Below are 27,738 nucleotides of genomic sequence, written 5' to 3' on the forward strand. Positions count from 1 at the left end.
CTATGTTGGTCATAACTTTTCTTCCAAGGAGTAATCGCCTTTTAATTTCATGGCTGCAGTCACCATCTGCAGTGATTTTGGGGCCCAAAAAATAAAGTCTGTCATGGTTTCCATTGTTTCACCATCTATTTTCCATGAAGTGATGGGACTGGATGCCATGATCTTAGTTTTCTGAATGTTGAGTTTTAAGCCAACTGTTTCACTCTCCTCTTTCACTGTCATCAAGAGGCTCTGTAGTTCCTCTTCACTTTCTGCCATCAGGGTGGTGTCATCTGCATATCTGAGGTTATTGATATTTCTCCTGGCAATCTTAATTCCAGCTTGTGCTTCCTCTAGCCCAGTGTTTCTCAGGATGAACTCTGCATATAAATTAAATAAACAGGGTGACAATATACAGCCTTGATGTACTCCTTTCCCAATTTGGAACCAGTCTGTTGTTCCATGTCTAGTTCTAACTGTTGCTTCCTGACCTGCAAACAGAATTCTCAGCAGGCAGGTCCAGTGGTCTTGTATTCACGTCTCTAATAATTTTCCACAGTTTGCATAGGCAGTTAATACTGGAGGCTGAAGGAGTAGGCCTGTGGAAGTGTAGTCAGCTTGGGATGTTAGGAGAGGTGAGTTCAAAATCTGCCTTCAGTAAACGTTGATTTTGGCCAAGGGATTTGACTTCCCAGGATCTCAATTTGTAATCTACAAAATGAGGAGTTTGGTCTCAGTCATGTGAAAGCTCCCTTTCAGCTCACATGGTGTTCATCTGGAACAGATGGTGAAAAGAGCTTTGGTCTTAACGTTAGGAGGCAAGGGTTATATATTCCTGTACTGGGTTTCCATCTCTCCTTGAAAATGAAGGATGAAGCCAAATTATCTTCTTGGAACTTCTAGATGGGGAATTCTTTATTTTCTCTGTTCTCTAATTTCTCTATGTTCTGTACTTATAGAATAGTTATGTTCTAGTTGCACAAAGTTTCAAAGAGATGGTAGGAGTGATGACCGTGTTTCATTCCTGGCCTCCAGATTGCGTGGTTCACGTGCCCTTACCCCTGACTGAGGTCAACAAATGAAGGCTGAGAACGTCTCAGTGTCACCCAAGTCCTTCCTTTTTCTCCTTGGTGCGCATCACACGCTAACAAACCACGTATTTTGTACGCTTCTTTCTTCTTTGTTCTCTCTGGTCTCTCCCCACCGGAATATGGGCATCATGCAGGCAGGGGGTTTGCCCGCTCTTTTCTCACTGCTGTGTCTCCAGTGTCTCTCAATGAACACTCATTGAGTGAATGAATGAATTCATGTGACATTTTAAAAGCAAGTATTGCATGATATGTATCTCTGCCCTTTAAAACCACATTTTCCATAGTTTAAGGTATTTAAACAATAGAATCACTTTGAGTAAATCTGATGAAACATTTTTTGACATCAGTGTTTTTACCCCACTCGTTCTAAAGGCTTCGTTATATTCTTCATCTTTTGTTATCATTAACTGGAAATGTTATTTTCTAAGTGAAATTTCCATCAGAAAATTGAGTAAGCTCCTATCTGAATTCTTCTTACAATCCATTTTTCATCACAAATGAAGTGGTAATTTAAAACTAGCAGGAAATAATATGTCTAATTTCAAATATACAGTGTGTAGGCAAGTGGAAATTGTTTTTGCTAGCTTTCTTTCCTGGTACCACTCATTTGAATATGTTCCCAACAAACCTTCTTGTTAAATTTGTTGTGGTAAATTATATTATGTATGTGACAAGTAACAGGCACCACTCAGTGCTAACCTTTTATTAGACATGTACATTTTCATTTCCATTAATGTAATACCTGTCTGAAATTTTCTGAAAAAAATGAAATGAGAATTGTTTCTCCCCCTTGGTGACAGTATTAAGTCACTGAGCTAGGATGGCATTTAGTAATCTAGTTTCTCTCCATTAACATCTCTTTTGTCAAACGGTCCCTAGAAGAATACATTTGGGTCACTAGTTTTATGTGAAAAGGCATCCTGTTTTTAGATGACAGTCCACTCTCTTTCTGAATCTTCTGGAAGTGCAGGACCTGTTTGGCCCTCCCCTCTTTTTAGTATGCAATAGTATAGAAAAGCCAGGGAGGCCCAAACCTTTGTCTCTAACCTTGTCTTCATTTCTTTTCTTCATACATTTTCTTTTTCTACCAAAATAAACTACCAAACATTTCCCCATTTAGGACTCTTTTTCTTTGAAAGAAAGTGAGTGTTAGTCTTTCAATCGTGTCCGACTCTTTGTGACCCCATAGACTGTAGTCCACCCGACTCCTCTGTCCATGGCATTCTCCAGGCAAGAATACTGGAGTGGGTAGCCGTTTTTTCTCCAGGGGATCTGCCCGACCCAGGGATTGAACCTGGGTCTCCTGCATTGCAGGCTGATTCTTTACCATCTGAGTCACCAAGGAAGGCCCTCTTATTCTTTCCCAACACTCAGTTTCCTCGAGCTTAGAATGCTCCATCTTCCTATAGCACACCATGGTCTCTCTAGAGAAACTCTGATCCCTGTCTCATGAGACCCCACACTTGGCTCCAGTCGGGCGGTCTCTCTCCTTCCTCTTCATTGCCTTAGTATGTCAGCTGTCCACTTACTGCTCTTTCGTGGCACTTACACCGGTCTCCGATAGTCAGTTTATTGTGTGTTGCTTCTTGTCCACTTGAGTGTGGATGTTTTACATAAAGTAAGGATCTAGGTAACATTCTTCTTGGAGAGACCACAGTCTGTGCTGTTGCTGAACACTAGAATGTTCCAGGACTGTGGGCAAGAGGCCATCTCAGTGTGCTGAAAGCAGCTTTCCTGCACATTTCCATCAAGCTGTGCAGTACCTCAGGAGTTAAAAGGGGGCAGAAAAATCTACCTGTTTATTGAGGCAGCAGGAAAAAAGGAAAAAGACAGAAACACATCAGTTGCCCAGTCTCCCACACCAGAGTAGGTTAGGCCTGTGATCTTGGGCAGAGGATGGGTGTGGCCAGCTTTGGTGTGATCAGTCATTAGCTGGTTGGAGGCCCATTGCTGACCTTGGCTTTTATGAGGTGTTTCATTGGGAAGGAGATGAGCGTCGTGTAAGTAACCGAAGTGGTACCCAGGAGCCTCACACTGGGGCCTTACTCCTGTGTGGGGTCATTTCCTGCTGTTTCCGTCTCTCCCTCCCCCTTACTCTTTGTCAGCAGCAGTTTGTTTTCTGGCTGGTCCGTTTCACCAAAGCTGTTATGTGTGAACGGAGGAAGGGTGAACAGAGCCTCATCTCTTATTACTGTCTTTCCTTCTGCAGCTCCATCAAAGGGGGATGGGCTGGCAACAGGATACTTACTTCTTTTTTCATTTAGTTGCTTTATCTTACTTAGAGAAGCAGAGCTAGTGATTGTACTTACCAAAACGTTTCTCTAGGCAGAGCCGACCAAGCAATAGGAGCTGGCTTTGTATGCGTGTTTACTCCAACTTAACCCGTACAGAGCTTGACTTCCAGGGTTGGATAGTCACAAATAGATCACAAGCCTTCAGTGAATGTTAGTTGAATGAATGAATAAGTAGTTTGTTAAAGAGATGCCCACCTAACAAGAGAGCAGAGAGCAAAGAAGTTTGAATTTTTTTTCATTAAAATGTTTATTTAATAAAAAGTATATTTTATTAATATAAAATACTATCTCTAGATTAAAAAGCATTAAACAATAGTAAATGTAAGAGAAAAGTAAACTACCATTCCTCCCAGGCTTCTGCTGAGCCCAGTGTCATTAGGTGCAGTGTTCATAGCTTCTGGAGTGCTGTGGTTGTTGTTTAGTTTCTAAGTTGTGTCTAACTCTTTATGACCCCATGGATTGTAGCCCACTAGGCTCCTCTGTGAGATTTCCCAAGCCAAAATACTGGAGTGGGTTGCTGTTTCCTTCTTCAGGGGATCTTCCTGACCCAGGGGTCAATTCTGTGTCTCCTGCATTTGCAGGAAGATTCTTTACCACTGAGCCACCAGGGAAGCCCTTGTGGAGTATATCCACCCCTTCCACTTCCCTTTTGAATACAGACTGCTTTGAACCTGAGGCTTTTTTTCTCCACTGAGTAGATCTTATGCATTTCAATATCACTGCTTATAGTAACTTACTGCATTCTTTTTAATGGCTGTGCAATTTTTGTCATATGAATGTGCCGTATATTATTCAACCAAAACACAATGGACGGGCAGTTAGTTGCTCAATCATGTCCGACTCTTTGAGACCCCTTGGACTGTAGCCCGCTAGACTCCTCTGTCCATGGAATTCTCCAGGCAAGATATTGGAGTGGGTTGCCATCTACTTCTCCAGGGGATCTTCCCAACCCAAGGATCGAACCTGGGTCTCCCACATTGCAGGCAGATTGATCTGAGCCACTTACTATTTATTAAGAACATTGAAGAGAACATTCTTGGCAATGTATCTTGCTTATCTTGGGTCTTTGTATATTCCTTGAAGAAATGCTGGCTCAGGGGCTATGAGAAGTGTTTTCATTTTTGATGAATGTTGACCAGTCTCCCTTCCTACTCCAGTAATATCTGGCCTCAAAGTGTATGAGTGTGTTTATTTCCTTACAGTCTTGTCAGTAAGAAATATTCCTTGCATTAATTATTAATGATTTGAGTTTCTTGCTTTAGGTTTCCTCTCTAATAAGTGCCTTGCTCCTCATTCATTTCTTTTGTTTGTGTATCGGGGGTAAAGTCTATCAGGCCCGTGAGCTTTACCTGTCATTCTCTGACTTTTAACTCCACAGTTTTATGGGCAGAAGCCTTAGCACTGTGGTTTGGGAATCAGAGATCTGGCTCTTGGCCCAGCTTGGCGCTTGACTCACTCTTGCTACCTTGAATAAGTCCATTGTGTTTGTTTACTTCTCATTTTTCTTAGGAGGTGAATATCACATGTTTAATGCCTACCTGATTTTTTTTTTATCAGTCTCCGAGAATGAATTCGAGAAAAGGGGCTAGAGAGGTGAAATGATATACCAAATTATATGGCTTTTGACATTCTCTCTGGGCCAAGATGTTTTATCTGAAAAGTGCAAGTGTTGGACTAAATACCCTCTGAGGTCTGTGTAGATCTTTCAGTAAACGAATCTATATTTGAAATAATGTGAAAAAGAAGTCCTGTGCTGCTAACCGTAAGGGTGTTACCTGTTCCGCCTAGTGTGTTTCAGTGGCACTTTGAGGTGTACCATTTGAAGTGGATATAATTTCATTTCTGTCTATTCTTCTTTGGTAGGAATTGTGATTTTTCCTGTAGTTACTTCTTCCTTCTTCTCTTTCTAGTTCCCTTTCTCTCTCTTTTGTTGGTCTGTGGGACTCATAAAACCCACCTTGATTGGCTGCTTCCAGTTTTCTCATAATTATTACTTCAGCTTGTGTGATCCAAGTAATGCTGGATTTTTTTTTTATAAAAGATTTATTAATTTTTGGCTGAGCTGGGTTTTTGTTGCTGTGCGCAGGCCTTCTTTAGGTACTGTGCGCAGGCCTACTCTTGTCAAGGTGGGAGAGCTTCTCATTGCTGTGGCTTCTCTTGTTGCAGAGCACGGGCTGAGTTGCCCTGCAGCATGTGGAATCTTCCCAGACCAGGGTTCAAACTCACAACCCCTGCGCTGGCAGGTGGATTCTTAACCATTGGACCACAGGAAACCCGATGTTGGTTTTTTACACATGAAATATTAATTCAGAGATCACAAATGTAGAGGTCCTTCAAGTAACAGGCTGAAAGAGCCTCTGTCGCTCTGGAGGACGAGGAGGATGGCAGACCGTAGCAGCAGTGTGTTGTGTAAGGGGCCCGTTGTGTAGACACAACAACTTTTACCCACAACTGTTACTTCTGAAGAGCTGAAGTTGTGCATTTTATGTGAAAACCTCAGATTCTTCAGTGCTTAATAAGTTTCTAAAACATTTTGCAGGGCAAACAAACTAAGCCCATGAGTTGGCTTTGGCTCTACTGTAAACCCACATAAGGATTGAGAACATCTTCCTTCTCTAATTGGTACCACCTTATTGTTTATGAGATTATCTCATGCTGGGTAAAAATGTAAGGATGTAATTTTAGTTTTTAATAGGAGTTTTTAGAAATAGAGTATGGTTTAAATCTTTTACCATCTTTCCATAATCTGAAATATGAGTGGAAATAAAATACTGCCTTTTTAGTTATAGCATTGTGTACAACATTCCACCTCCTTATGAAAGGAAAACTCCTAGTGACATCCTGTGAGATGTTTCCTTGCTTCTTTTTAAAGTCAGTGAAATATATAGCCTCAGTGTGTTTGTCAGGTACTGCAAAGTTGAGAGTGGATTTATTCTGATATCCAGGCAGAACTAAATACCTTGTAACCAGTCCACAGTAGAGCTGAGTCCTAGGGACTCTTCTTGCTGATGGCGATTTATGGGAGTTCGTTTCAGAATTTTATTTTTCTCGTTCAGGCATATTATTCAAGCTGAACTTAATAGGTGTCTTCTATGAATTCAGCACTGAAGGGATTGCTGTGAAAATAGCAGGTGCATGCATGTGTGCTGAGTTGCCTCAGTCATGTCCGACTCTTTGCAACCCCATGGACTGTAGCCTGCCAGGCTCATCTGGCCATAGACTTCTCCAGGCAAGAATACTGGAGTGGGTTACTAGGCCCTCCTCCATTGGATCTTCCTGACCCAGGGATCAAACTCACATCTCTGATGTCTCCTGCACTGGAGCAAAAGCAGATGATGAGTGAGTGGGGGATACAGACAGGTGGAGTTAGGTCATCGGGTAATTGTAGCATTGGGAGAGGACAACTCACCGAGCTCGGAGACTGACAGAAAATGAATGCTTCTAGCTTGAGCTTGGCCGTCAGCAGACCCTTTCAAAGGAAATGACAGCAAAGCTGAGCTCTGAAGAGATGACAGGGGTTTCTGAGGCTCAGAGACTATGGGGAAGGAAGCAGAAGAGATAGCATCCCAGAGGTCTGAGAGGGGAAGTGAATTGGAAATCTGCAAGAAGCACAGTGCTTCCTCGGTGGCTCAGAAGTAGATAGATTCTGCCTTCAATGCAGGAACTACAGGAGATGTGGGTTCTATCCCTGGGTCTGGAAGATCCCCTGGAGGAGGAAATGGCAACCTAGTCCCATGTTCTTGACTGAAGAATCCGTTGGACAGAGGAGCCTGGCAGGCTACAGTCCATGCAGTTGCAAAGAGCCGGACATGACTGCAGTGACTTAGCACACACGCCCAGACAAGAAGTGCCGTATGGCTGGAGTTCCCGGTGTAGAGGGAGGCAGAGCCTCTGAAATTAAGAGCCTTATCGTGCGGATCTTTGGGTGTCCTGTTAGACAGGCATTGAAATGTTTGAAGAAGAGGAGGAGCTTGAACAGAGAAAGGTGAGTTTTTTAAAAAGATGGCTATTTTGGCCATGCTGGGTCATGGCATTTGGGAGCTTCCCAGACCAGAGGTCGAACCCATGTCCCCTGTATTGGCAGGCAGATTCTGACCCACTGTGCCACCAGGAAAGCCCTAAATGTGATTTTAAGAAGCCAGTTTGAACAGCAGCTGCCCCCTTAGCTCCCTTTACCTATTACTGTCCTTTGAAACCTCTTTAGTCTGGGTGACAATGCTGCAGAGGAAGAGTTAGGTAGGTTTGTGATGCCTGGTCTCCTGGTCTTCTTAGCTGCAGGCTTTTCTGCCTTTAACACCTGGAAAGATACGAAGATAAAGGGAAACCATGATCACAGCAAAACACGAGGAGTGAAGCGGAGAGAAGCAAGGCAGTGAGAGAGGGTAACGCTTCTTTTGATCTCAGAAACAGAACTCTCCTGTGTGAAGGGGTCGGGAGGGCAGGGTTTGAGTCTTGTGACCAGACTTCCACGTATTCATTTCCTCAGTTGTCAGGCGAAGGGGTGGATTAGATGCTCTTGAGGAAGACATTTGGCTGTTAAATTCTATGAGGATTGTTTGAGCTGTGAGTGATGACTCAGTCACCTTGTGTTAAGTGAAAGATGTCTTTCATGCATGAAGATTTTACATATATGTGTATATATGAGTGTGTGTATGTGATGCATATGAAACAAGGTGAAATTTCATTAACAAGGAACGTGTGGGCCCTTAGGAGACAGAATACGTTTGAGAACATGGCAGTCATGGCCATTGTGGGTGGATGTTTGTCATAGTCCAGGAGTTGACTTCACATATGGAAAGCCAGGTTGTATGAACAGGAACTGTTGTTGGTACCAGTCTCAAGTCTCAAGTGTGTCTTGCAGAGACACTAAAAAATTCTTCACAGTCACAACTTTCGAGGACCAAATGTTGAGCCTTCCTTGATAAATGTAAAACCCAGTTATCCCTGCCCCTAGGTCCTCTGGTTGACAGTATGGAAGACAGAACTACAAGTTTCTTGGAAAATTTGAGATCATAGTACTATTTTTCTTCCCCCTTGTCGTTTTCTTGCATGGCTTTTTCTTTTTTTAAACTGCCATGACAGTCTGAAGTTGCCTTGCTAATTTAGAAGCATAAAATGTGTAGTGTACAACTTCCTTGTCTTTAACTTAACTTGTGTAGTTATCACAGCAGATAGATGTTCTGTCTTAAGCAATCGTGTGATAACCTTGCGTGAAATCTAGTACTTCTAAGATGTTGCCAGTTTCTGACAAATAGCTAGTGACTTTAAAAGGATGAGGCTCTAATAAAAATTTTAAGAAGATACTATTTTTGTACTGAAGTAACTTTTTGAGCGTAGAAGCAATTTAAATGTTCTTATTTTCAGAAGAGGTTGGGAGGAACCCCTCCCTAAACTCATTAAATACCATTTTGCCCATGTGACTTTGCATTAACAGTTTTATTATCATCATCATAGGATTCTAAATACTGAACGCTCAGGATGTCACTCGCCTTTCACAGGTGTGTTTGTTTTTCTGGATTTCCAAAGATAGAAACATCTCCTTCAAATGCTCCCGTAGCCAAGGCTATATGGAGCAGGAGAGGAGTGAGAGCTCTCAGAGATGGGGTTTGCTAGCCTGTCTTTGTACAGGTGGAAGGCAATCCCTGAGTGAGTCCTTTATTGCTTTTCTTAAGTGTCTTATGAAACTCCTGAACACGTAGGTGGTACTCTGTGTGTGTGTGTGTGTGTGTTCATGATCAATCGTGTCTGACTCTTTGCGACCCCATGGGCTGTAGCCTGCCATGCTCCTCTGTCCATGGGATTTCCCAGGCAAGAATACTGGAGTGGGTTGCCATTTCCTCCTCCAGGGAATCTTCCCAACCCAGGAATTGGACCCGCATCTCTTACAGCTCCTGCATTGGGAAGTGGATTCTTCACCACTAGTGCCACCCAGGAAACCTGTTAAGTGGTGCTAGAACCTGTCAACTGTTGTGCCATCAATAGCTGAGCATCAGTGGAAACCAATCGTAGGGACCACGTGACTGAGGGGAGCAGACTGGTACTCAGGGTATCAGCAGCCTTCTCAAAAGGGGCAGAGCTTCCTTGGCTGAGATGAACTTGGCTTCTCACCTGGGCCACCAATGATTAAGGCCACATGAAGGGAATTCAAGGTCTGGTCCAGGCCTAGGGACAGCGGTGTGACTTCTGTCCTGGGGAGGGCAAAGTGAAGGTGACGTGACTGCCTGAAGCTGAACTAATTTTGTGAGAAACACAGTGCTCTGGGGCTGTGTACTCGCTACTGAGTTCTGCTTTCATTTGTAATTTTTATAACTTTGACTTTCTTGTTCAGTCAGAGGAAGTGATGTTATGTGTGAAGTTTCAAGTCAGGGGATATTCAAGGGTAGAAATGAACCCCCACTGAGATTCATGTTCATTTTTCATAGTCTCACTTCTCTCCTTCTTTGCTCATTGTCTGTTTCCAGTTATCTCCAGACCTCCTGTTGGTTTCTGTTTATCGAAGCTCTGGTCCTGAGGCAGTATGTATTGCAAACATTTTATATAAAACTTAGCTCTTTCACAGATTTTAGAAATTGTGGTGGAATTGTAAAGGCCTTATAAATCATGACCTTTTCAACATTTTATTCATGTTGAAAATATGACCTCACATTTTTGGGGTTTTGAAATGAGCAGGAGAAAATCCACATACATCAAAATGCCATCAGATTTTCAGAATAAACAATTCTCTTTGTTTCCTAGCCCAAGACTTTATATTTTTCGGTGGAATCTATCTTAATGGCTGTGTGTGTGTAAGAGAGAGACAGAGAGAAACAGAGATAGAAGTAGTTTCTAGGTACACGAACTGATCGAATGCTGTTTTTATTTACTTGCTCATGGAGCAGTGAGCAGATTGCAGTATGGCTAAGTCCATAGACACACCCACACTCACAGACACACACACCCCTCAAGTAGTTACCCATTGCTGTATTTAAAAACCATAGCATAGCACTGTGATTTTCAAACTTTAGGACATGTAAGGACTGAATAGAAAACTTGATTGACTTATAACATACAAGTTCCATGAGAACAGAAGCGTATATGTTTCCCTGTGGTGACTGACACATAGTGGATGTTGACTACTTGTTGGATGATTCTGGGGCCCAGTGCCCGTAGCCTTGTATCTGGGAGATTTGCAGTGGGGCCTCATTCACTGGCCACTTGACTTTGAGAGGTAGTTGAAGCACTGCACTGCGAAGCACCTCATGGTGGGACCACGGCCATGGCTGTGGGGAGGAGCAGGTGGAGAGTCCTATGTCTGAAAACCTACCCTGCTTGGTGGAGGAGTCCGACAGTGCTTTCAAGGGCCAGCGTCTCAGATGCGGGTCCTCAGACTAGGACTTGCAGCCATGGCAAGGAGTATATTTTATGATTTCAGATTATTTTAACTTTTATAAAAGAATACAATTTTATGTGGGGAGATGTTATTTAAGTCTAGTCAGACAGAGATAGCTATTAATGTTATGATATAAATGTTGATTCTTCTTAACCAGAAAGTATAATGGGATTGATGCCAAATCACATTTTTTTGCGTACTTTGCAATATTCTGTCTATACGTGTAACCCACCATAATAAAGTGTAAAAATAGTTTGAAAAAGTTAATTGCCTAACCGCTGTTAAACCTGGTTTTTATGGCCCGACAAAAACAACTGTGGCCGAGTCTTTGCGTAACCCTCAGCTCCCCCATGGTCTCCTTCCTGCATAGAGACCGCACGTGGAGCGTGACCACCACTGTCTCCCACCCTGCTCGCTGGCGTGAGTTTGTTTTTTCTGCCAAAGGTACTAGTGAGGTTGTACTCATGCACAACCTATATACGCATTGCTGTGTCCAAGGGCAAATAGGAACAAGATTAGCTGGAGCAGAAAGGCAGCTGGTGGGTCATTTATAGGTTCAACTGGGAGTTGTTTAGTCGCTAAGTTGTGTCCAACTCTTTGAGACTCCATGGACAGTAGCCCACCAGGCTCCTCTGTCCGTGGGGTTCTCCAGACAAGAATATTGGAGTGGGTTGTCATTTCCTTCACCAGGGTATCTTCCCGACCCAGGGATAGAACTCGTGTCTCTTGCATTGGCAGGAGTATTCTTTACGACTGCGCCCCCAGGGAAGCCCTCAATTGGAAGTAGTTGGAAACAAGAGTAGAAGTCTTTTGCAGTGAGTAAGTTAATCTTAATGTGGGAAAGTGACCACTTAGACAAGAAAAACTTTCAATATTTTGGATTTCAGTGCAAATTAGAGGCCTCCCAAGTTCCAGGATATGAAAAGAAACCCTTATAATGCAAGGACTGGCACCAGTCCCTTTGTGAGAAGGGATTAGTAGCTGCACATTAATTGTGTAAACAGCAGTATACCTTTTGTAAGGCCTTCTTAGGTGATGATAGAGGTAAAGAACCTGTCTGCCAGTGCAGGAGACGAAAGTGCTGCAAGTTCAATCCCTGGGTTGGGAAGATGCCCTGGAGTAAGAAATGGCAACCTGCTCCAGTGTTCTTGACTAGAGAATCCCAAGGACAGAGGAACCTGGCAGGCTACGTCCACAGGGTCACAAAGAGTCAGCCATGACTGAAGCGACTTAGCACACAGCATGCTATTTTATAGCGTTATTTCAATTTTCTTTGGCCAATCTTATAGTGTTTTTCCAGTTTTCTTTGACCAATCTATAGTAATAAAGAACTTTTCCAGGTATCTCTTTTATTATAAAAGGAATATATCTTTATCATAACAATTCAAATGTTATCGAAAAGTACCTGTACAAATTGTTTCTATATCCCTCCCCTCATCAATAACCATAATTTCATGAACAGAGTCTTCCTTTTTTTTTCTTCTATTCAGGATCGATTATTGACCATTTGGCAGCTGATTAATTGGTTTCAGTGTTAACAATGGGAAAAGTAACTATGCCTCTGTGAAAAAGTTAAAATTGGTTTGAACCAGGTAAACTCTGTTGGGTTGAGCCACTGGAAATTGCTGTGTCAGTAGATCAAAAATGTCAAATATTGGCTATTTCATGTGGATAAGCTATACTTTTAGAGGAATGTCTTCTTTGAGTGATTTAGGAAGCGGTCCACGTGGTCCTGTGAGGCTGCAGTGTGGAAATAGACCCCAGATGACTGATCTTTGACAGTAGTCAAGAGGATAGATACACAGGTATTGAAGGCAGGGAGAATAGTTGAGGTGTAATGCCAGTACTGCATTTCAGGTCTGACGTTGGGGAAATTGGGAGGGGAAAAGAGCAGGGGAAATATGTAGTGGGGTTGAAGTTAGTCTATTCCCCAACAGCAAGGCTCAGCTAAGGAGCAAGTAAAACAATGGAAAACAAGTTTTGTGATGTTTATAAAGTATTCCTAACTTGTCTTATTATCCTTCCACATTTGGACAGCATCTGGTGAGTGAAAAACATGTCTCTAAATCCTTAATGTGATTTTAGCTAAATTAAGTTTATAGGGCATCACATGCGTTTTAACTTTGTGTTTTGGATTAGCTGTGATCGCTTTCCCCATAACAAAGAGTTAACTCTTTTTCATGTAAATTTGGTATGTGTTGTGCTTAGTTGCTCAGTCCTGTCAGACTCTGCCATGGACTGTAGCTCCCCTATCCATGGGGATTCACCAGGCAAGAATACTGGAGTGCATTGCCACTCCCTCTTCCAGGGGATCTTCCTGACGCACGGGTTGAACCCAGATGTCCCGGATTGCAGGCAGATTTTTTACCATCTGAGCCTCAGCGAAGACCAAGAATACTGGAGTGGGTAGCCTATCCCTTCTCCAAAGGTTCTTCCCGACCCAGGAATCCAACTGGGGTTTCTTGCATTGCAGACAGATTATTTACCAGTTGAGCTACCAGGGAAGCTCAAATTTGGTATATATGTGTATAAAAGTGTAAAAAGTAAACATGAAGTGAAAAATACAATTCTGTTTTTTTTTTTTTTTACCTAATTCTCTCACTTTTTCACTTCTTAGTTTATGGTTTGTGCATGTTTGTGTGTTTTAGATCAAATCTCATTTAGCGGAAGATTCAGAACTGAACAGGACTACAGTATTTCTCCTAATATGCAGCCACAGTGGGCAGCATACCTTCTGGAATGACGCACAAGTTACCCTGGAGCTGCACATTGGTTTTCAGGGCAGGCATGAGTTCCTTTCTCTGTTGTGATCACCTCATCACAGACACACACAGTCAAGCACTTTTGTCTTTCTGTGCGTTTATCTTCTTGTTCTTATTTGCCCTTAAGTTTTTCCCATTCAGAATATTTTTGCTTTCAAAATATTCAGAATGCAGTAGCAAGTAAGTGAGAACTTCTTGCAGAATATAAATGAATAGATAAATTAGGAGTTTGTGATTAACATATATGCAGTTGCTGCTGCTGCTGCTAAGTCACTTCAGTCGTGTCCGACTCTGTGCGACCCCATAGACGGAAGCCCATCAGGCTCCCCCGTCCCTGGGATTCTCCAGGCAAGAACACTATATAGCACTGGGAACTATAGTCAATATCTTATAATAACATGTAATGGAAAAGAATCTGAAAAAGAATGTGTGTGTGTGTGTATACACCCGAATCACTTTGCCGTACACTTGAAACTAACACAGTATTGTAAATTAGCTATACTTCATTTAAAAAATAACAAAGTAGGTGAAGGAAGGAAGTATACTATTTCTAGTATAAGGTGAATATCAACAGCTTTAGATCTATCTGGGCTTCCCTGGTGGCTCAGATGAATAAGAACCTGCCTGCCAATGCAGGAGACCTGAGTTTGACCCCTGGGTCAGAAAGATCCCCTGGAGAAGGGAAAGGCTACCCACTCTAGTATTCTTGCCCTGAAAATCCCATGGCCAGAGGAGCCTGGAGGGCTTCAGTCCATGGGGTCACAAAGAGTTCGACACACTGAGTGACTAACAGAGCTGTCTACCTGTGAGCTTGAGGAAAAAGTTTATGTCTACTGTGGTTGCAGTTTGAAATATGGTTGCTTTCTTGGGTAATAATAGGTAATAATCTTTGTTTTCTGGAAAAGTCAGGTAGCAGCACCTCCAGCCCACACCACTGGGGTTGACACAGAAAGGGAACCCGTAAATGATGAGGGGAGAATGTGAACACACTCATTCCTTCCAGAGGCTAAAGGGGAGTGAGCAAGCTTGGAGTGTGTTTATTTGTGATCTCTCCTTTCCCACTCTCACATCCATACATGACCACGGGAAAAACCATAGCCTTGACTAGACGGACCCTGGTAGGCAAAGTAATGTCTCTGCTTTTTAATATGCTATCTAGGTTGGTCATAGCTTTTCTTCCAATGAGCGTCTTTTAATTTCATGGCTGTAATCAGCATCCGCAGTGATTTTGGAGCCCCCAAAAATAAAGTCTGACACTGTTTCCACTGTTTCCTCATCTATTTCCCATGAAGTGATGGGACCAGATGCCATGATCTTTGTTTTCTGAATGTTGAGCTTCAAGCCAACCTTTTCACTCTCCTCTTTCACTTTCATCAAGAGGCTTTTGAGTTCCTCTTCACTTTCTGCCATCAGGGTGGTGTCATCTGCATGTCTGAAGTTATTGATATTTCTCCCATAAATCTTGATTCCAGCTTGTGCTTCTTCCAGCCCAGCGTTCCTCATGATGTACTCTGCATATAAGTTAAATAAGCAGGGTGACAATATACAGCCTTGATGCACTCCTTTTCCTATTTGGAACCAGTCTGTTGTTCCATGTCCAGTTCTAACTGTTGCTTCCTGACCTGCATATAGATTTCTCAAGAGGCAGGTCAGGTGGTCTGATACTCCCACCTCTTTCAGAATTTTCCACAGTTTATTGTGATCCATACAGTCAATGCCAAATAATGACCTAGAAGACTATTTGACCTAGTAAAGAAAGGTTCTATTTGCCATTTATTTGTTAACATTGCTTTTAAAATAACCCCTTCAGTGCAAAAATGAACGTGCTCTGAATTTTTCGCTAACTCATGATTTATTTTAGTCATGATGAGGGTGGTGTTTAGGTAAACTGTATCTGTCTCACCTCAAGAGTGGAAACTTAGGGTGTTTCTTCTGAACATGGAAGGTCGCGGCTTGTGTGCGGTGGCTGAGTGGGTGAATGAACTTGTTCCCGCACTAAGGGCTGGCTCTGTGTGTCCTGCCGTCCTGCCAAGACTTTGCGGTTGTCTTTATAAGCAATGCATTTCTCTGCTTTTGTATCGTTTTGACACGGCCCCAAAATGATTGTTAGAAATTTTACCCTCAACCTTAATTACAAGTCCTTTATGTCATGTAGAATTATACCTTTCCAAGCCTCACTGGTGAAATGGATTTAAAATGTTTGACATATGTTTGCTTAAAACTTGCGGGAAACCAAGTGTGCTGGGATTATTAAAGCCAGTGTTACAGGATTTGTTTTGTATGTAAACGATGAGAAAATAACATGTGGTACATTTGAGATATTATTAGGATTCCATGGAGTGTTATTTTGACAGTGTTTGTCTTGCAAAGGGAGACGCAGTGGCTCTAGGACTTGCAGGTGTTAATCACTGCACCCACTTGGCAGCCAGGAGACTTCCTCGCCTTGGTAACAGCAGGAATCACAGTATCTGGCACCTGCCTTGGAGCGGAGACTTTTGCATTGGCAGCTTTCAAGGTAGTCAGGTCTGTCACCTACCCTCATGTTGGTAGATATTGTGGACGGTTTTGTGCCCTTCAATGCCATTTTTCTGCCATCAGTTTTGAAATTAATGGCTTATCCTTTTCCAAATACAAGTTCATTATGTTAATCTCAAAAGAAAAAGGGCTTGCTTTCAAACAGTTCTTGCTCGTTATTTAATAGATAGTGTGTTTTCTAAAGTGTATGCAAATATAGTTAGAAGTCTAAAATCTATAATAATTGAGAGTTAATACATTGAAATGTGGAGGCTTTGAGTGTTTCTGTAGAAATGGTAAAATAAAAATATGTTTAAAAAAAATGAAATGACAGGGACTTCCCTGGTTTTTCAGTGGTTAAGACTCTGCTTCTAATGCAGGGGTCATGGGTTCAATTCCAGGTTGGGGAACTAAGATCCTACATGCCATGGGGCACAGCCAAAAAAGGCAAAAAAGGGCATGGCCTTTTTTAAAATATAATATGGGTCACAGTTAAGATATTTTTTCACAGGATGAATGATGGCAGAGATTTGATTTTACTGAAATTGTAGGAAAAACACAATGGGAAATGATGGGCGTGAAGTCATAACTTTGAGAAATGGGAAACAATTTAGGTCTAAATTGTCAGAGAAGCAAAGCGATAGTGGGAGAAAAGTAATAATCATCATAATAAAAGCAAGAACAAAATTCCTAGGCAAAGGATTCCTAGAACTTGGATCGTCCATGGATTGTAAGCTTCACTACCCTTTTGTAGGTCTTGTTGATAAGGATGGATCAGCGCTTGACAAACTGAGGGGATAACTTGAAAAATGAAATTGGACAAAATTACAAAAGATATATATCTTTCCAAAACTTGCCTCACAAAGCTAGGTTCCTTTCATAAGTGTGATCCCCTTTAGGTCCTTAATTCATTTCACCTATGCATATTCCCACACTGTGTAGGTGTGAAGTACTGTGCCTGGCCATCGTTTCCAAATACCCTGTTGTGGTTTGAAATCTTGATCTCTAAGGATGAGTCTGTCTTAGAAGACTGATGTGGGGCCAAGTGTCATTTTTAAAATGAGCACATGTGAAGCCGGTCCCCAGATTAATGATGAATGCCTGGAAATTAGCCATGTAATATGCTTCAGTTGTTTGAGGCTGATGGTTGAATAATTAAAAGAAAGTAGATTGTAAATGATTGGAATTAACAATACTAAACTCTGTCATTCATCTTTGTGGTGCTTATTTCTTCAAAGTTGCATGCTGTAATGTTATTGTTATTTTTGGTAAGTATTTTGTCATGAGTGCTAATTTTACAAAGCTCTGATAAATCTAAATATTTCATGTATGTATTGTATTTATTTATTTTTGGGTGACCCGGGTCTTCGCTACCATGCACGGGCTCTCTCCCATTGCAGTAAGTGGGGTCTCCTCTCAAGCTGCAGTGAGTGGGGTCTCCTCTCGAGCTGCAGTGAGTGGGGTCTCCTCTCGAGCTGCAGTGAGTGGGGTCTCCTCTCGAGCTGCAGTGAGTGGGGTCTCCTCTCCAGCTGCAGTGAGTGGGGTCTCCTCTCCAGCTGCAGTGAGTGGGGTCTCCTCTCCAGCTGCAGTGAGTGGGGTCTCCTCTCCAGCTGCAGTTCATGGGCTCCCCACTGTGCTGGCTCCAGTGGTTGTGGGTTTCTCCACTGCATATGAAACCTTCCCAGATTAGGGACTGAACTTGTGTCCCCTGCATTGGCAGGTGGATTCTTTACCACTGAACTACCAGAGAAGTCCAAAACATTTTCACTTTTTTGTAGGCCTGGGATAGCTTCCCTGGCCTTGGGCAGCTCATGAAGCTGCCGATTTGATTTCAGAGGAAACATACTTCTTCATGGTCTTCTGGTGTTGGAACCAGACACACCAGCGAATTCTCAGTCTGAATGGCCTTCTTTGGGCCAATTAGGTATTTATTGAAGTATATCTTGGGATTAAAGATATATTATAGTCCTGAAGTAGGTTTGCCTGGTGAAGACAGTGGAAATTCAAGGCAATAATAAAACAGGAGCTCGCATTCATTGGGATCATACGAGAATGGGCCAGTCTTCACGTTATATCTCTCTCTTCTCTGGGGACTGTCCTATACAGCCTTTTTTGCATGATGACTCCATATCTAAAATATCATTTTATTTGAGTAAAATATTAGATAATCTAGATTTGGTCTTTCTTTTAGGATATTAAAACATAGGTATATCTTTTTATTTTTTTAAATAGACTTTATTTTTCTAGAGCAGCTTTAAGGTCAAAGCAAAATTGAGTGGACAGTGCAGAGAATTTTCATGTACTTTCCTCCCTGCCTCCCACCCCAACCCTCCCTACTGTCAGCATCTCTCACCAGAGTGGTACATTTGTTACCATAGATGAACCTACCTTGACACCTGATAATCACCCAAAGTCCAGAGTTTACATTGGGGTTCACATTTGGTGTTATAAATCCCCTTTTAAAGAGCTGGGCTTGCAACATTATTGAGTATCAAGTGTTTGAGGTTTTTCTAGGGCCATCAGTGTCAGTAACTAGGTTCTCAATAAATACTTCATGAATATATGAGCAATTACAAGTTCCTGATAGAACACATGAAAAACATGTGTTTTGTGTTTCTTTTTTCTCTTTAGGGTATATACCAAAAACCAAAATTGAAGACACAGTGTTACTAAAATAATTAACAATGATAGAAAAAGCTTCTGTTCTATCTGAATGGTCATTGGTATAGGCCAAAAGAAAAAAAGAAAATATATAAAAGATACACCATATGAACACTAATCAAAGTCAAGCTGAAGTGGCAATATTAATATCAGACAAAATACTTCAGAGTGAAGAAAATTACCAGGGACAAAGAGATGCTATCAATACATAGTATTGATAAAAGGGCCTGATTTGCAGAATACAGCAATGTTAAATGTTACATGGAGCAAACTACAGCTTCAAAGCACCCAAAGCCAAAACTAGGAGAATTCAAATAAGAAATTGACAGACCCCCATTTACAGTTGAGGGTGTCACCAGCCCTCACTTAGTCATTGAAAGAACCACTCTCCAGAGAACTAGCAAATATATTGAAGAATTCAATGACAACATCAACCAACAGACTGTAATTAATACTTACAGAAACCTCCATTCAACATCAGCAGACTATATATTTCATACACATGGAGATAAGCCATATCTATATTGGCATAGAAAGTGGGAAAATAGGTATGTTTCATCTGATGATGTACCAGTACAATGAAAGAAGCTTATCCGTTGGTTGTTGCCCATAATAACTTATCTCTTTGTTCACTTTATCTTACAGCCTCTCTGTTAAAAGGACTAAAACACGCTAACATCGTGCTACTTCATGACATCATCCACACCAAGGAGACACTGACACTCGTGTTTGAATATGTGGTGAGTAAGATGAGAATTCAGATTTTACAGTTATCAGCAAAATTCTTATAGTATTTTCAGAGAGTTTTGTCTTTAGGTAGCTGTACTGAAATATTTTATCTGAGTACGTGAGACTTATTTTGCATAATTTTGAATGGTATGTATTTTAAAGAAAAATCCAGAAAAAATGTTCAGTTGAAGTTTCATTAGCTATATGATCTGTTATAACCTGTTTGTTACTAGTACACTTTCTAAATTTCAGGTTTATCAAGTAATATAAAACAACATGATGGTGATCACTCCATCAAAGGAAGTTCACAGACAACAACAGTGTTTTCTTCTTTGGATTTATAACTTGGTTTCAGAAAAGCATCCTTATTCGGGTGATTTTTGTAGAGAAAAGGCTGATACTTATAATTTAGACTTCACAGTTTTTCCCCTTGGTTAGTATTTCAGCTATTAATTAAAACTTCCAATTTGCATAGCACACAGTGTAATGATCTTATTGTGTTGAGACTTGGGCTTGAACTCATAATTAATCTTTCTCCGTTTCTCTTAGAAAAACATATGGTATTTGTGTAGCACCACTTCAGCATTTAACTGTGGAATCATGAAATGTAACCATGATAATTAACATCCCAATTTTCACAGATGGATCTGAGAACATGTAATTTACAAGATACAAATGACATTGGTGGAGACTTTTATTGAGAAGAGTAGCTGTTGCTATTGTGACTGTATTAAGATCCCATTTTGTAATTACCACACTCCTTTTTTAAAAAATTGAAATAGTGTCCATTTTTCCTTAAAAATATATAATAGAATGAATATTTACAACATTTTATCTTGCTAATGTCTGCCTAAGTCTGTTTGTCATTTGAAAATTGTTGTCTTATGAAAAAGCCATTCATCTTGTCTATTTACATATAAATGATGGATACATTTGAATAATATGGTAATGTGGCTACAAGGACTGCCTGAACTGAGAAGTTGCATATATTACATGCTACCAAGAATGGATGCAGATTCAAACATCAATGCAAATATAATTTCTTTTGTTTAATTGATGATTTGAGGGTCAATAATGTATTCAGCTGATTTAAAATTGGAATTTTTGTTCCATATTTTTCAGTATATCTAGTTGCAATATTTCAGTTAAATCCAAATATTTTTCTTAGTATACTTCAGTAACTTATAAAAGAGGTTTCAAAAGTATTCTTGTTCCATCCCCCCAAATTGGATAATTTAATTGAGAAGAAGAAACATTTAGTTTGGTCCCTAAAATCAGTAACGTTGATAGAGTAATGAACAAAAATAATGTGAAATTGGGTCTTTCAAAGCTTAAAAGAAAATGAAATATATTTGTGAGGCTAAACATCTGCCCACTGAAGCTCACTGTCATTTGATGCTTTTATATTCTGTGGAAATTGCCATATGAAAGGACGGAAATGCACTGTCCTGCAGGATTTGTCAACTGATGACGACTGACTGTTAAAATCATTCTTCTTTGTGTGAGTGAAATTTTCCTTGGTCCCAGTTCTTGTGGAGACATGCCAGGTCCTCTTCAATAAGCCACGTAATAGCACGCACATATGCAGTACTCTGTGGGCATTTCATGCCGTTGAGAAATGGAATATTGCCTGCCATCTAGCAGCCATCATACTGCAGCCATGCCCTACAGTGAGCCCTCAGGAGGCTCAGGGTGTGAAAAACACAGGAAATTGGCGTGATTTCAGTGAGCTGTGCTGCTTGCATCATGCCATACTGGTGGCTCAGTGGTAAAGAATATACCTGCAGTGCAGGAGACTTGGGTTCAATTCCTGGGTCTGGAAGATCTCCTGGAGGAAGAAATGGCAACCCACTCCCCTGTTCTTGCCTGGATAATTCCACAGGTAGAGAAGCCTAGTGGACTACAGTCCATGGGATCACAAAGACTGAGACACGACTCAGCGACTGAGCACATTATAATACATAGAAAAGCGCTGAATTCCTTAACTTGAGATGTCTGGTTTTCCTTAATTAACAATGATCTTTTGATGTTCAGACTACCTGCCCCTTGTTGCAAAATTTCTATATAACCTGGCTCCTCCCCTTGCCTCCTTGAAGCAGCTCTCAGCTTCACTTGAGATGCTGTCACGCAGGCTTGAAATCCTAAAATTTCCTGCCAAACAAAACATAACTCTCAACTTTTATGTTGTGACTATGTTTCAAGTTGACACCTAACTTCTCTGGGGCAGCGACAGCGTAGATTTCCCTGTTCTCGTTTAGAGAATGGGCACACTCATGTTCTTCATTTCTTATGACTGCCCTCCTTGCCTCACCTCTAGTTGTCTGCTGCTGCTGCTGCTAAGTCACTTCAGTCGTGTCCGACTCTGTGTGACCCCATAGACGGAAGCCCAGGCTCTGCCTTCCCTGGGATTCTCCAGGCAAGAACACTGGAGTGGGTTGCCATTTCCTTCTCCAATGTGTGAAAGTGAAAAGTGAAAGTGAAGTCGCTCAGTCGTGTCCGATCCTTAGCGACCCCACTGATTGCAGCCTACCAGGCTCCTCCATCCATGGGATTTTCTAGGCAAGAGTACTGGAGTGGCTTGCCGTTGCCTTCTCCGTCTAGTTGTCTGTCCACCTTTATTTCTTTGTATTCCCAGTGTTCTTTGCCTTTCTGTTCACTGCCTTTCTTTCTTTGTTAGTTTCTATTCACTTCGTCTCCTACCCTTTTGCCTCACTGATGAAGTTAGTACTTCTTTGTTGCCTCAACTGTAGTTTGTTTGGCTTCTGTTTACTCTAAGTAAAATGTTCCATTGAATGTCTGAAATCAGAGTTGGGGAGCCTGGGACAAGGGGTCGGGGAGGGGAAGAGCTCTGTGCTGTCGAAATTCCTTAGAAGAGTTTTCCAAGTTAGAGCAGGGAAGCTGTAGACTCCTTGACAGTATTAAGCTGACGCGGTGATAGTTGCCTAATACAGAAATAACTTCCTGAGTATTTCCTAAAGTTTTTGTTTCCTTACAGTGTTTTTTCATTGCTTGCTTTTTTTTTTTAAAAAACATATGTCAATGGAAAATTAAGATTCTTACATACGTTAATGAATTAATTGGGGCTTCTCTCATAGCTCAGTTGGTAAAGAATCTGCCTGCAATTCAGGAGACCCCAGTTCGATTCCTGGGTTCAGAAGTTCCACTGGCGAAGGGATAGGCTACTCGCCCCAGTATTCTTGGGCTTCCCTTGTGGCTCAGCCTGCAATACTTTTTTATATGCCAATGGAAAATTAAGATTCTTACATACTTTAATAAATTAATTTAATCAGATCGCTTTCCTCACAGTGTCTAGCAGGAATAAATGTTCTTCCCTTGCATGTTTCACAGCGGTGGAAAGGTGATAGAAATTTCAAAGCATGATATGCCACAGGAGTTAGAGCATATCTAGTGGAGGGATGTAGAGTAGGAAACAGGAGGGCACTTGTAGAATTGAGATGATGAGTGAAGGGTCAGAAATGAAGGTGAAATAATGTTTAAGACAAGTATGACCACAATACTGAAAACCAGCAATGAAAATGTATTGAGTTTTATGCTGGGCACTGTGCTGGGGATTTTACATTCATTTTCACTTTTGATGTTCTCAATAGTCTTATGGATCTGTGACTATTGCCACTTTACAAAGAAGAAACCTAAGGATTTGGGAGATGAAATGCTTTTTAGGATTTTGCAGCAAGAAAGATAGACTCAGATCCATCTCACTTTGAATCCTAGTGGCAATATCGTATCTCCTGTTTATGTTCCACTTTACTTAGGTTGACCTTTTGGTCAGAAGGAGGAAAGGAAACTTTCTTATTTCTTTCCAAAATTCTTCCTTTTTCTGCACTTAAGATATAGCTGTATTTAAATCCCAAATGTGGTTGAAGTGCTCTACAGTTTAAATAAGTATTGTAGACTCGCTGAAAACCCAACCAATTTAAAATTTTAATTATGAAATGTTTTATGTCTCCAAAAGGCAAACTTATAAGTTACATGTACATGCTTGATGTGTTTCACTGGGATCTACTTAATACACACGCACAGTCTTGTTATTTAGGAAGACCTAAATCAATATCAGGCTTCTCTTGTGCCTCAGCTGGTAAAGAATCTGCCTGCAATGCGGGAGACCTGGCTTCGATCCCTGGGTTGAGAAGATCCCACAGTGAAGGGAAAGGCTACCTACTCCAGTTTTCTGGCCTGGAGAGTTCCAGGACTGTTTAGTCCATGGGGTCACAAAGAGTTGGACACAACTGAGCAACTTTCACTTTCACTTTTCCCTGCTGTCTCAGTTGGTAAAGAATCCGCCTGCAATGCAGGAGACCCCAGTTTGATTCCTGAGTTGGGAAGATGCCCTGGAGAAGGGAAAGGCTACCCACTCCAGAATTCTGGCCTGGAGAAGTCCATGAGGTAGCAAAGAGTCAGACACAACTGAGTGACTTTCACTTTCAAAATCAATATCAAACATTTTAATCTGAAGTTTAAAAATTGTTAACGTCAAAGTTATTTTCTAAAAGATGCTGATTTTGTAGTTCCCTGTAATTAACAGTATCTTTTTTGAGGGAGTGGGCCAAGTATGTTAAACAGTGTAAGAAAATCCACGCCTCATACCATTAAAACCTACATGTGCAGGGAAAGTAGCAATTTAAGATTCATTAGTTATTATTGGATCTTTCCTTTGGACTTTATTAACCAAGTTATCAAGGGTTTTTTGGAGGTATCTATGGAATTTGTTCCACAGTGTAAAAGATTCTTATTTATGGTAGTGTACACACTGTATATAGTTCTGTTTTTGTGCTTTTAAAAAAGAGCTCTAAGCCTGGCTGCTTTATATTAAAGGTCCCGTGAATGACATTTCAGGTTACAATAAAGTCTGCTGAAGGCCAGAATAATTAAATAAGTGATGAAAAGTTAGGGATGTGAAAGAATATTCAAGGGAATGACTTTGGAGGTCACTCTTAATGTGATTCTGGGACTTCCCTGGTGGTCCAGTGGTTAACACTGTGTCTTCCAATGCAGGGGGTGTGGGTTCGATCCCTGGTAGGGGAGCTGAGATCCCACATGTCACGTGCCCATGGAACCACAGCACAAACTAAGAAGCAATATTGTAATAAATTTAATAAAGGCAAAATCACTGCAGATGGTGACTGCAGCCATGAAATTAAAAGATGCTTACTCCTTGGAAGGAAAGTTATGACCAACCTAGACAGCATATTAAAAAGCAGAGACATTACTTTGTCAACAAAGATCCGTCTAGTCAAGGCTATGGTTTTTCCAGTAGTCATGTATGGATGTGAGAGTTGAACTATAAAGAAACTTGAGCACTAAAGAATTGATGCTTTTTAAGTGTGGCGTTGGAGAAGACTCTTGAAAGTCCCTTGGATTGCAAGGAGATCCAACCAGTCCATCCTAAAGGAGATCAGTCTTGGGTGTTCATTGGAAGGACTGATGTTGCATCTTTTAATTTCATGGCTGCAGTCACCATCTGATGGATACATCTATAATATATGGCTGAGTCCCTTTGTTGTCCATCTGAAACTATCACAACATCGTTAATCAGCTATACTATAATATAAAATAAATTTTCAAAAACACTAGGAAGATGGTTAATATCAGAAGGCTGCAGGGTAAAATGGAGTAATAAAGATCTTGAGACACTGCAGATGGGTTAAAGTCTTATCTTTTACCCTTTAACCTGTCCAGGTGATTCAGTAAGTCTTACTTTCTCTAAGCATTCTTTTTCCTTATCAGTGAAGAAAGCTGAGTGCCGAAGAACTGATGCTTTTGAACTGTGGTGTTGGAGAAGACTCTTGAGAGTCCCTTGGACTGCAAGGAGATCCAACCAGTCCATCCTAAAGATCAGTCCTGGGTGTTCATTGAAAGGACTGATGCTGAAGCTGAAACTTGAGTACTTGGCCACCTCATACGGAGAGCTGACTCATTTGAAAAGACCCTGATTTGGGGAAAGATTGAGGGCAGGAGGAGAAGAGGACAACAGAGAATGAGATGACTGGATGGCATCACCGACTCGATGGACATGGGATGAGTAAACCCTGGGAGTTGGCGATGGACAGGGAGGCCTGGCGTGCTGTGATCCATCGGGTCACAAAGAGTCGTTCATGACTGAGCGACTGAACTGAACTAGGAAACAAGGTCATTAAAAAAAAAAGTGATTCAGTGGATAATAGGAGGTTGTTACTGTAGGCTATCTCAGAGTATTGGGTAGAACTCCTAAAACATCTGAAATTTACTTTCTTACACACTTTCAGAATGTTTAGATATAGGGATCTGCAAGCTGCAAGGGTGCCATCCGCTTGGACGTGTGCCGCCCACATTGCGCGTGACCCTTGTGTAGCCTGTGGGTCCCCTGGTTGGTCCTTCCTTCTTCCAGTTGTTAACCAAGCAGTGACTCTTATTAGCTTGGAAAGGTATGTGGTTTCATAATGGTCTAAAATATTATTATAGCCATGTATTTTCTCTGCATAGGTTTGAAACATGGAAGAGAAATATAGAAAATGTGAAAATGCTAATAAATATTTTTCCTACTTAAACAGGAAGTTAAGCAATGTAGTTTTTATTTTTTTTGCCAAAGACAAGTAAGTGCCACATTGCCCTATTTAACACCATGCTAAAAAAATCTAAAACAGACTCTGTAAGTGGAAATAATGTCAATAAATTAGTAAACATGATTATGTAAATAAATATTACCATTAGTTAAATTATACAACCATTCTGTTCTATTTTAAACTGCATGAGAGCAAAGTATGTGTAGCAGCATTTTTCATTACCTATTTAATAATTACGTACAAGAAGAAAACCGGCAGGCTTATAACTAATCGTAATTATTCTTTGGAGCAATCATTTTATTTCTTCTACTGTAAAAAATTCCAAGCTAATATGCACCATTATATAAAAGAAAAATCTGTATTCCACATTAAAAAAAACAAAAAACTATGTCACCAAAAGTCATGTAAAGTGATTTATGAGTCACCAAAAATCACATTTTTTCCCTTTTTTTTTTCACATAAGATGTTTTTTTTATAGTGTTTTACATTATTAAAAGCACTCTCTCAGAAGTGTTATTCCATTAGATTCCATCTTCCAAGTGCTCATGCTCAGGCTTGCCTGACACTTTGCACCCCTGTGGACACGGATTTCCCAGGCAAGAATACTGAAGTGGGTTGCCATCTTCTCCAGAGGATCTTCCCAGCCCAGGAATCGAACACGTGTGCCCTGTGTCTCCTGCATTGCAGGCAGAGTCTTTACCGCCGAGCCACCAGTGAAGTACATAAGACCTGCATTTTTGTTCAGTTTTTTTCACTGATAAGGAAAAAGAATGCTTAGAGAAAGTAAGACTTACTGAATCACCTGGACAGGTTAAAGGGTAAAAGATAAGACTTTAACCCATCTGCAGTGTCTCAAGATCTTTATTACTCCATTTTACCCTGCAGCCTTCTGATATTAACCATCTTCCTAGTGTTTTTGAAAATTTATTTTGTATTATAGTATAGCTGATTAACAATGTTGTGATAGTTTCAGATGGACAGCAAAGGGACTCAGCCATATATTATAGATGTATCCATTCTCCCCCAAACTCCTCTCCCATCCAGGCTGCCACATAGTATTGAGCAGAGTTTTCTCTGCTACACAGTAGGACCTTGTTGGTTATCCATTTTAAACGTAGTAGTGTGTACATGTCCATCCCAAACTCCCTAACTATCCCCTCACTTCTCCCCACCATTAACCATAAGTTCATTCTCTAAGTCTGTGAGTCTTTTTCTGTTTTTTCAGTAAGTTCATTAGTATGTTTCTTTTTAGATTCCACATATAAAGGATGTCATATGATATTTTTCCTTCTCTGTCTGACTTTACTCTGTATAATAATCTCTAGATTCTTCCATGTTGCTGCAAAAGGCATTATTTCATTCTTTTTTGGCTAGTTATATTGATGGTCTGAGGTTTGTATAATGTTAAGACATGGGGCCGGCAGCTGAAAAGTTACGTTCTGTCTTTTCACCCTGCCACACAATTTACCTAATTGTTTTCTATGCCTCATACATTTTGATTTCTAAAGATATAAGAATGCTTTAATTTGCATGATTTTATACCACATCTGTTCTCAAAAATGAGCTGTCCATCAGTCTTCTGATTTCCAGATTAAACTGTCCCAAGGCAGTTGAGAATTTTTCCGCTTTCCTGTGAGATACAATATATGTGCACGCAGGTGTGCATGTACAGCTTTAAATGGTGGTGATCAGGGAAGACCTTGCTGAGAAGATGAGAGGTCTTTAGGTACAAGGGGAGGTGTAGAAAAAAGACATATTCTAGTCAAGAACTTTCCAGAT

The 27,738-nt window shown here is 40.9% G+C and overlaps 1 protein-coding gene across 7 annotated transcripts in view; it reads left to right on the forward strand.

Annotated features, from left to right (window-relative positions):
* CDK14 (cyclin dependent kinase 14) overlaps positions 1 to 27,738 on the forward strand; it is a 683,048-nt gene that overhangs the window by 251,182 nt on the left and 404,128 nt on the right. For all 7 annotated transcript variants that reach the window (XM_088833154.1, XM_055420391.2, XM_055420393.2 and 4 more), the window contains one exon: positions 19,316 to 19,410. In XM_088833154.1, the coding sequence (XP_088689280.1) occupies positions 19,316 to 19,410 (95 nt within the window). The remainder of the gene's footprint in view (positions 1 to 19,315; positions 19,411 to 27,738) is intronic.

This window comes from Moschus berezovskii, chromosome 3, assembly GCF_049115385.1.
Source record: "Moschus berezovskii isolate FMDL1 chromosome 3, NW_MosBer_1.0, whole genome shotgun sequence".
NCBI classification, from domain to species: domain Eukaryota; kingdom Metazoa; phylum Chordata; class Mammalia; order Artiodactyla; family Moschidae; genus Moschus; species Moschus berezovskii.